At 42.8% G+C, this 11,139-nt stretch overlaps 1 protein-coding gene across 4 annotated transcripts in view; it reads right to left on the bottom strand.

Moving 5' to 3' along the window:
* FAM149B1 (family with sequence similarity 149 member B1) overlaps positions 1–11,139 on the bottom strand; it is an 83,525-nt gene that overhangs the window by 5,026 nt on the left and 67,360 nt on the right. For all 4 annotated transcript variants that reach the window (XM_023204966.2, XM_023204964.1, XM_023204965.1 and 1 more), the window contains 5 exons: positions 9,282–9,385; positions 6,674–6,898; positions 4,569–4,692; positions 4,190–4,315; positions 161–233 (listed from right to left, as the gene is read on the bottom strand). In XM_023204966.2, coding sequence (XP_023060734.1) covers positions 161–233; positions 4,190–4,315; positions 4,569–4,692; positions 6,674–6,898; positions 9,282–9,385 — 652 coding nt within the window. The remainder of the gene's footprint in view (positions 1–160; positions 234–4,189; positions 4,316–4,568; positions 4,693–6,673; positions 6,899–9,281; positions 9,386–11,139) is intronic.

Raw genomic sequence — 11,139 nt, 5'->3', positions numbered from 1 at the left:
ATACTCCATGTTCCAAAATGAATTTTAGGTGATTTACAAAGATGTGAGAAAACAATAAATCCAAGAAAATCTGAAAGAAGGGGAAACAGGTGTAGGAAAAAAGACAAAGGCTGGGTCTTAACCACACAGTAGTAAATAAGGGCCGTGGCCCCACCTGTACCTGCAGATCCCCTGCCAGGTCTGGCCTGATGCGGATACTCAACTGCACATGAGCGACGATACTGTGTATCCAGCTAAAAGAGAAAAGAGGAGACACTTCTTAGGATGCAGCTTCTCACAAGGGATAATATTTATCAGGTTCACAGGAAAACCTTGAAATCAACAGTGTAAAAGGCATAGACTACCAACTTGAGGGAAAAGTCAGCTGAGTGCACTGTGTTGAATTCCAAGTAAAAAATCCCAAGCCAGATGCCCACAAAGCCATTTATTGTAAAAATTGCATATTCTTCAATGTTATTACTATGCCGTTAAGAAAATCAGCATTTATAAATAATCCATATGGTTTAATATTTCAGTTAGCTTCTAAGGGAGTTTGTCTGATTTCTTTTTGTTGGCTGCTGCATATATTTTAAATGAATGCTTTCATTTAAAACAGAACCAACCTTTTCAGCAACATTGAAATACTTACGACTTTACCATCATACTTAAATTTAACTTTACATTTACTTTTTAGCATTATGAAATGCGAACATTTCACGTTACCTCAAGGAATTAAAAATTGTAGAGATATGACTAAAATATTAAAATGCAAATATCAGATAAACCTATATATGACATCCTGCTGGGGCTTATGGATTAAAAACATCCCCCAGTAGTTCCCTTGAGAGAGCACTGAAATCAAGAGATTTCAGGAAGTTTTTTTCTAGTGAAGCCCCTATATTTTAGAGATCAAGGGTCAGCAAACTTATTTTTTGTGAAGGGCCAGATAGTTATTATATTAGGCTTTGTGGACCATAGGGTGGTTGCTGCAACTACTCAGCCTTGCTGTTATGGTATGAAGGCAGCGATAGACAGCACATAAACACATGAGCTTGGTGGCACTGTTCCAATAAAAGTTTATTTACAAAACAAGGTGGTAGACCGAGTGAGTAGCCCAGGAACTGTAGTTTACTGGCCCCTATTCTAGATGAAAACAGCAAGGAGCAAAGTGCTAGTCTGTAGTGTTAGGCCCAGGACTCACAGCTAGCATTCTTTTTTTTTGGAGACAGAGTCTTCTTGGTCTGTTGCCCAGGCTGGAGTGCAATGGCGCAATCTCGGCTCACTGCAACCTCCGCCTCCCCGGCTTAGCCTCCTGCCTGCCTTAGCCTCTTGAGTAGCTGGGATTACAGGCGTGCACCACCATGCCTGGCTAATTTTCTTGTATTTTTAATAGAAATGGGTTTCACCATGTTAGCCAGGCTGGTCTCAAACTCCTGACTTCAGGTGATCTGCCCACCTCACCCTCCCAAAATGCTGGGATTACAGGTGTGAGCCACTGTGCCTGTCTCACAGCTAGCATTCTTAATAAACTGAGCAACTATCTCCCCTTTTTATGACAGCAAATGGGGAGAGAAATGGTAAGTAATTTTTACTTTGTTTTTTGTTATAAACCTAAAGAGAAGACTGAAATGTTTTCATCTGTTCAGTTTTATTCCTAAAGCAATCAAAAATTAAACGTTTTTAGCCATGTGCAGAGGTGTACACCTGTAATCCCAGCTACTTGGGAGGCTGAGGTGGGAGGATCACTTGAGCCCAGGAGTTTGAGGCTGCAGTGTGCTGACTGCACCACTACACTCCAGCCTGGGTGATGTAGTGAGATATTTGTCTCTTAAAAATATGAAATGTTTGGCTGAGAGTGGTGGCTCACACCTGTAATCCCAGAACTTTGGGAGGCCAAGGTAGGTGGATCACTTGAGGTCAGAAGTTCAAGATCAGCCTGGGCAACTTGGAGAAACACTGTCTCTACTAAAAAAAATACAAAAATTAGTCGGGCGTGGTGGCAGATGCCTGTAGTCCCAGTTACTCAGGAGGCTGAGGCAGGAGAGTCGATTGAACCCAGGAGGCGGAGGCTGCAGTGAGCTGAGATTGCACCATAGCACTCTAGCCTAGGTGACAGTGGGAGACTCCGTCTCAAAAAAAAAAAAATGAGAGAATCTAGCTGTGTAATACAATCATTAAATACTGCTTAATAAATGTCCTATATCAGATTATGAGAAGGCAAATTCAGTAGAAGTTCTCAAACTTTCTGGGGTTCACACTGAACCCCAAGAATCAGAAATGCTCACGTTTCCTTTTTGTTCTTGTTTTTGGTGAGTTTCTCCCTAAGTCAACCTTGTGGGGTCTACTAGGTTGAACAGTGTTCCCTCAAAATTTATGCCCACCTGGAACTTGTGAATGTGACCAAGTTTGGAAATAGGGTCTTCACAGATGAATCAAGGTAAAGTCACACTAGATTAGGGTGGGCCCTAAATTCAGCAACTAGTATCTTTATAAGAAGAGAGAACCCTGGACACACGCACACAAGGAGGAAAGCCATGTAAAGACAGAGGCAGGCTGGGTGTGTGGCTCATGCCTGTAGTCCCAGCACTTTGGGAAGCTGAGGTGGGAGGATCACTTGAGCCTCAGGGTTTGAGACCAGTCTGGCCAACATAGTGACACCCTATCTCTACAAAATAAAACATTTAGCAGGGCGTGGTGGCATGCACATGTAGTCCCAGCTGCTCAGGAGGCTAAGGGGAGATGATCACTTAAGCCCAGGAGGTTGAGGCTGCAGTGAGCTGTGCTCTGCACTCCAGCCTGGGCAACAAAGCGAGACCCTGTCTTTAAAAAAAAAAAAAAAAAAAAAAAAGGCCGGGTGTAGTGGCTCACGCCTGTAATCACAGCACTTTGGGAGGCTGAGGTGGGCAGGTCACTTGAGGTCAGGAGTTCGAGACCAGCCTGGCCAAGATGGCGAAACCCCGTCTCTACTAAAAATACAAAAATTAGCTGGGTGTGGTGGTGGGCACCTGTAGTCCCAGCTATTGGGGAGGCTGAGGCTGGAGGATTGCTTGAACCCAGTAGGCAGGGGTTGCAGTGAGCGGAGATCGCACCATTGCACTCCACCCTAGGTGACGGAGCGAGACTCTGTCTCGAAAAAAACAGAAATTGGGAGTGATGCAGCTGCAAGCCAAGGAACACCAGAGATCACAGGTGGTCACCAGAATCCAGGAAGAGACAGAAAGATTCTTCCCTAGACCCTGCAAAGGGAGCATAGCTCTGCTGACACCTTGATTTTTGAACTTTTTGTCTCTGGAACTGTGAGGAAAAAATTTCTGCTGTTTTAAGGCACCCAGTTGTTGGTCATTTCTTAAGTCCTAGGAAACTAATACAGAGGTCTTGGTACTGATTATCCTTACCACTCTTCTCATAGAAGAAAAATTTTGCAGTGCTTTAGCCTGCTGTGGTTCAGGGGTCATGAGTTGGGACAAGTGTGCTGTAAACACCACCATCCCGAAAACTTCCAGGATGTGGGGTCCCTGGTTACTTCCCCAGGCTCTCCAAGAGCTCTTGCCACAAAGCAGATTATGTGGGGTCGAGCTCCCAGCCTACAAATGGGGAAGGTCAGTGCATGACCCCATTGCTGATAAGGGCTAGTAAATGCACAATAAATGGTAGGTAGTATCTGCATTTAAAACACCAGTAGAAAGAAAAAGTCCCAAACTGGATGCAGTGGTGTGCACCTGTAGTCCCAGCTACTTGGGAGGCTAAGGCAGGATTGCTTGAGCGCAGGAGTTCCAAGTCTAGTCTGGCCAACATGGCAAGAGCTTGCTTCTGAAAAAAATTTTTTATTAAAAGTCCCAACTCACTCATCCATCAGGACTCATCATAATTGAGACCACTTTTGATGTAATTCCAGAAGAAAAGGATTACACAGTGAAGTTATGCTTATCTGATATGCACTGGGATTTAATATTCTTGCTTGTGGTCAGACATACCTAAGTGTTAAATTGCTTAGAATTTGTGATTTCTGTATAAGACATTAAAGAATAGGCATCAGTGACTAGTTAGAATTTGAACAAAATGTATTTATAACACTGTTTTTATTGTTGGAAACTCAACTTTTATTCTGAGTTAAGCCTCTAGATAAAGTCTTAAGTCTGCCAAACTAGTATTCCCCCCACGTTTTCTTTCCCCAACTATCAAGACCATTCTAGGAAGTATGTCACTCTACCAAAAATGATTGAGTTGTGTTGGGCCTGGAGAAAAAGTCAGGCAAAAGGAGCCTTTCTTGTGGCTGCTGATAGTTAGGTTCATCCACCACCGCACTTTGAGCTCGAGTAGAGTCGCCATGGGGTCTCTGCAGAGGAGACAAAAGTTACAGAAACAGTGAAAACTATCTGTAGTGTGGTATGTAGTTAAAAACCCTATCGACCATGGCAGATATGATACGTGCAGGCCAAACAGCTCCAATTCCACATCATAAATTATCACACTGTTTGTACTTTTGACAAAACACAGTATAAATCAAGATCAGGGCACAGATCCTGCAGAATTACTGCCCATGAGGTTGTATGGTAAGTACATGGAGAGGCAATAAGAAAGAAACATACCGTCTGTCTTTGTGGCCCCACAGTGCTCACATGTTCCACTTCAGCTGTGCCAATAGGTGGTAGCAGATTATTTCGACTCAGGGGCATTGGTGAGGGAGAGGAGAGCGAGTCGGCTGCCACTGGGCTGCAGATACCACCAACAAACACCAAGGTATGAAAGCATGAAGTTACAACAATACCAGCAAATTGATTAGAAATCAGGTAAATGAAGCAGATGAGTTTAATGTGCACAGAAAGCTTTAGGCTGCCTATGTTTTTAAGTAGAGATCTCAGGATTTTTGGGATTTTTGGAAAATTAGTTTTTAAAATAGTGTTTTCTGATTTTGTTTTGAAGCTCTATACTCTGGGTATACAACAGAAGCTGACCTTTTCTCTCCCACAGAACTGGAATAAAACATTTGTCCTTATCTGGTATTGCACTTCTCTGCTGATTTAGATTTGTAAATTCCCAGCTGATGATGGAATTCTTGACAGTTCTGGACCTTCTGGTTATCCTTTTCCCTAATAACTATAGTTCTCGGGTAAAGTTCCTAAACCTTCATTCCCTTCAGTAGGATCTGGAGCAGCTTGCAGTATTCCTCATCCTTAAGACGGTAATTGAAACCGAATGATACTTTCATGCCCCAGAAGTAATAAAGCAACTTACTTTTCAACTTTGAAAAAAAGTACTGTAAGAAGGAATGAGAGATTAATCATATATCAAGACTACTCATCCCCAAATGAATGAATTTATAGCTCTGTTGGTATAGATATAGCTACATCCACATAATAATGCTTAACTTGGAAACTGAATTGAAAACACTGCTGTGGCCTTATTATCTCATACCTTTGAGGATATTTTTAGAAACCAATCATCCTAAGACATTTTGTGAATCAACAGCTAAAAGAATTATATGTTTAAAATTGGTTCCTAGGTATTTTTTGCATGATGAGGCTCAGAGTGTGTCGTGAATGAAGGGTGGGAAAGGAGATTATGTTTAGTGTCACTTCCTAGGAAGTGCTAAGGGATATTTTTCCTGGTATGTAAGCAACTCCTTATCTGAGGTTTATAAAGTTTTCATTGTCAATGGAATAAACAGATCCCAATGGTGCAGAAAAACCTTAAAGGGGAATTAACTTATTTTGGAGTGAATTTCACTGAATATGTTCCCACCACGGAAAATGTTTGATTAAATAAATAGGTTCTTTATTCCTTTTGTAACCCCAATGTAGTATTCTAGCCAACATTTTATTTTTACAAATAGACATAGAACTCTTTAGCTAGATCAACAGAAAGATTCAGTATCTATTTCATTAAAATTTAACCCCTGCTGGGTGCGGTGGCTCACACCTGTAATCTCGGCACTTTGGGAGACTGAGGCAGGCAGATTGCTTGAGCTCAGGAGTTTGAAACCAGCCTGGGCAACATGACAAGACCCCTGTCTCTACTAATAACACAAAAAATAAACCTGGCATGGTGGCACCACACGCCTGTGGTCCCGGCTACTTGGCAGGCTGGGGTGGGAGAACCACTCAAGCCCAGGGGTTGAGGCTGCAGTGAGCCGTGATCATGCCACTGCACTCCAGCCTGGGTGACAGGAATAAGACTCTACCTAAAAAAATAAAATAGGCTGGGCACGGTGGCTCAAACCTGTAATCCCAGCACTTTGGGAGGCCGAGATGGGCGGATCACGAGGTCAGGAGTTCGAGACCATCCTGGCTAACATGGTGAAACCCCGTCTCTACTAAAAAATACAAAAAGCTAGCCGGGCAAGGTGGCTGGCGCCTGTAGTCCCAGCTACTCGGGAGGCTGAGGCAGGAGAATGGCATAAACCTGGGAGGCGGAGCTTGCAGTGAGCTGAGATCTGGCCACAGCACTCCAGCCCGGGCGACAGAGCGAGACTCCGTCTCAAAAAAAATAAATAAATAAAAATAAAATAAAATAAAATAAATTTTAACCCCACTAAAAATTTTTGTATCGGATCTAAACCCATGGGCAATCTGTCATAAGACTACCTAATGATTAGTTTCTAGGCATAGATTTCAGTCTTATGTTTAAATTAACTCTGTATGTAAACTGAATTAGTTTTACCACGGTTTCCAGAAGTTCTGCTTTTGAAACCTACACTCGGGCTCCTCTGAGGATTTCTTCCACAGGTCTTGGTGTTCCAGCACGTGAATGGCTCGTGCTGATGGGATGAAGGGTTCGTGGCGGTGGATTGCGTCTCCTGGTGGACTGCACTGTGTATGACAGAGACGATGTACTAAACTCCACAGCTCGATTTGGCCAATTTCGAGTTGAAAGGATGGTACTGGACCCAGGCCTCATAAGTAGCTTGTCATCAAGATCTCTAGTAGCCAAATCAGAAACCCACAATGAAGTAAAGATCACTATGTCAAGAAGACAAGACTCACGGGGTGAAAAGCCTTAGACTAGAAACTACACTTAGGGGGAAATAAAGCAAAAATTAAAACCTTTCAATAAGTAACACTAGTTTCCAGATGGTACTCTAGCTAAGGTGTGAGAATCTGTTCATTATTTCAATCATAAACATAATTTACTAGAATGGACATTTGGGAAAGCAAGTCCGTTATCCACCTGCCATCACAGTCACTTTTTTAGTCACCAGTGAAGGCAAGCCTGAAGGATACCTACTCCAAAATGCTTCCCAAAAATTTTCACGGGCTGATTCTTACTCTCTTTGAGGCATTCTTTTGTGCTGAAAGATTGTCACCAGAAAGACAACTGAAAGACACATACTGCTGCTTGGGAGCAGTTGTGGCACCAGTGTGGCTCCGACTGTAGAGACTGAAGTGCTGAGCAAGTTGGAGCTGGCAGGGATTTGAGTTTGGGTTCCTTGGAAAGCTGGGAGTGGGCAAAGGGTCTTATGCTGCCCAGAGCCAGAGCTGTGGGACCACAGTAGCCCCATCTGCATAAATAACTGAAATACAACCCTCTTCTGTAAGTCATCCAATAAATAAAATACCACACCTACACAGTTCAGTAGCTTAAATACTGGCCTACAGATTCAGGTGTATTTTGTATTTTTTTTCTTTTAAAGCAAGTGACTATTAAGACATCTAAAAGTATCTGCACAGTTAAATGGAAGAAAAGTGAATAAAGCAGCTAAGCTCTGCCGTTTGCTCCTACAGCTTTCAGCAAGTTCCGCAACCTTTCAGTCCACTTTGGTGTCCTCTAGTGCAAAACATGGCACCGTGCTTGGAGGACTCTGAAGGGATGCTGCCCATCAAGGAATAAGGCTAAACCTGGAGACTGTTCTGGTCTTCCTGCCTCTGTAGCAATTCACTTATGCCTTCTTTTTTTTTTGTAAACACACCCTAACTGCTTTCTAATTACAAAAGGTTTAGGCTTTAGCTGCCCTATGTTCACCTTTATTTTGTTCTATGAACTTCTGGATTTGATTGTCATCTCTAGCCAGGTGACTTTTAGATCAGTCTCCAGATCCGACCTCTTCCACATTTCCAGTGAGATGGCCCATCACTGTAAACATACCCCAAAAGAAACCCATCTTTTCTAACACAGGCTTCTCTCAAGCTTGAAATCTGAGATAACTTTGATTCCTCTATTTCTATAGAATTTCACTTATTTGACGATATCTCCCAAAATAGCTCATTCCTTTCTCACTCTGTGTGGCCGCTTGAGTGCAGACCCTTAGTAGCTCGCGCGTGGACTCCTGCATTGACCCCTTACCTTCAGTTCCTTCCACTCCATCCATTTACACTGCTGTGAAATCGATCTTTCAGATTCTTGATTTAAATATATGTGCTCCCAAACCAAAACTCATACATTGCTGGAAGGAGTGTAAAATGGTACAACTCCTTTGGGAAACCATATGTCAGTTTCCTATGAAACTAAACATACACCTGTCCTATGACCCTTTCATTTCTAGGTATCAACTCAAGAGAAACTGTAAAACCACAAAAAAGACGTATACAAGAATATTTAGAGTACCTTTGTGTGTAATACCTCTAACCTGGAAATGACCTGTGTTAATTAACAGGAGAGCAGGTAGATAAATCGTGTGTATTCTTACAATAGAATACTCAGCAAGGGAGGAGGTCATACATAACAACATGGATGAATCCCAAAAACACGGCACTCAAAACCCTCCATCATCTGGTCCTAACATTCATTATTCGTTCCATAGTCACTTCTTTCCCGCTAACCACACCATGGCCTATTTTAATTTTAGAAGATTGTCAATTATCTTTGATCACAAGCATTAAAGTTCTGACCTATCTTCCATTCTTCTATCTCAAAAATGATCTGCTATCTTTCCGAAGTATTTTGTATTTTCTTATCTCCAAACCTTTCCCCATATCATTCCTCCTACCTAGAATTCCCCTGCTGCTCTCCTTTGCTTATCTGAAGCCCCATCTTTCAAGGACAAGTTCAAAACCTACACTTACCACCAGAATGCTTTGGGGCTGTCATAGCACTCATACTGGACAGCACACACATGGCACTCAGTTACAAAAGTGCCACATATGGTTAGGTGTCTTTTTACCCATGTATGTCTTCTCTTTCCAGTTACATTATCAGCCCCCTGATGGTGGAGACCATGTCCCTTGCATGTCTCTTGGATGTTTTACTCCACAGGAGTTTTTGTGGCTGCTTGGTCGGCACTCAGTACATGCATACTGATAAACTGATTCTGCTTTCCCTCTATTTCCCTTTTACACTGTATAGTCTGAAAATGCTGAACGTCTTACAGGAGCTTGTCCATTAGGGAGAGATTTCTTGGCTGTAGAGGCATCCCATGAACCAAGAGACCATTCACATTTGGCTGGTGACTGCTTGCTTGACAGAGACTCATCTACATGTTGAAAGAAGACAGTACTCATGATCGGCTGGAGAAGACACCTGTTTGGTTTTCCAACTTTGCCAAAAGTTAATATTTCCAATTTGGTTATTTATACTTTTTCCCCATGCTTTCCCCTTAGCTGGGGCCCCAAGTCAACTGTCCATGTGATAGGGTCCCTCCTTTCCTCTCCATTCCTAAATGACAGCAGGTAGGGGAAGCCTGATCAATCTGGATGAAAACAGTAGCCCTCTCATGGGGAGTGAGGACCTTTGTTATTATTATTGTTTACATTAAAGTATAAGAGAAAACTCAGACAAAATATGGAACAATAATAGAAAATAATAAGGGGAAACTCTAACTTAATCTCTTTCATCATCACATAATCCTGCACTCTGCAAACTAGTCCTTCTCTTTCACTACCTGTGGAGCAGGTCAGCCCTCAACAAAAACCTAAATCCTGAAGACTCTGTGCTAGGAGGTAAGCTTATCTGTTCTAATTTTAGCAGGATGTAATGTTTCTTGGACTGGCATTGCCCCCCTAGAGCCCTGCTTGTTTTCTCAGGCCATCAGCTCATTGCCTTTTCTGGGAATCTCCACTGCCACAGAATGTATTTTCCTTCCTCTTTCTCTTCAGAATGTTTGAGTTAACTCTTCTCCTTCCTTAGGTCATCAGCGAACAGAACGTCTAACTATTCAGGGCTTAAGTTACTAAACCACAGCCACAACAGTTCAACATGCAGAAGTGCTTTACTACCACCGAAGGAACATTAATTTACCTGGTTCATCCCTGGTGTGATGACTTACGAGCCTTCCTAATTTTCTCTTTTTTTTTTTTTTTTTTGAGACGGAGTCTCGCTCTGTCACCCAGGTTGGAGTGCAGTGGTGTAATCTCGGCCCACTGCTACCTCTGCCTCCCAGGTTCAAGTGATTCTTCTGCCTCAGCCTCCAGAGTAGCTGGCACTACAGGTGCCTGCCACCATGCCCAGCTAATTTTTGTGTTTTTAGTATAGATGAGGTTTCACCATATTGGCCAGGCTGGTCTTGAACTCCTGGACTCAAGTGACCCGCCAACCTTGGCCTAATTTTCTTTTTAAATACCTGTTTTGTAAATCCAACTGCACAACATCTGGCCAATATACCAACACCTTTGTCTCTCTCTTTTTTTTTTTCCCCCAAAAGTAACACCAGGAAACTGTTGTGTAGGAACTGAGATACATAAATCATTACACAGGGATAAGACCAACCTCATCTGCCTCCTGCAAGAAATACTATCTTTGTGCTTGTTCAGACTCACTTGAAATAGCTTTTCTCTTTGTTTTTGTTTGATGTTTATACCTGGTTTATGAGTACTAAACATCCAAAAGGCAAAAAAGTTAACAGATTTAAATATAAAAAAACAAAAACAGGCTGGGTATGGTGGCTAATCAGGAGGCTGAGGTGGGAAGGTGGCTTGAGCCCAGGAATTTGAGACCAGCCTGGGCAACACAGTGAGACTCCTGTCTCTAAAAAACAGGGACAGGGTGCGGTGGCTCATGTCTTTAATCCCAGCACTATGGGAGGCTGAGGTAGGCGGATCACATGAGGCCAGGAGATCGAGACGGGTCTGGCCAACATGATGAAACTCTGTCTCTACTAAAAATACAGAAATCAGCCGAGTGTGGTGGTGCACATCTGTAATCCCAGGTACTCAGGAGGCTGAGGCACAAGAACTGGTTGAACCTGGGAGGTGGAGGTTGCAGTGAGCAGAGATCATGCCACTGCACTCC

This window comes from Piliocolobus tephrosceles, chromosome 9 (assembly GCF_002776525.5).
Source record: "Piliocolobus tephrosceles isolate RC106 chromosome 9, ASM277652v3, whole genome shotgun sequence".
NCBI lineage: Eukaryota > Metazoa > Chordata > Mammalia > Primates > Cercopithecidae > Piliocolobus > Piliocolobus tephrosceles.
This window is presented reverse-complemented; position numbering and strand designations above follow the sequence as displayed.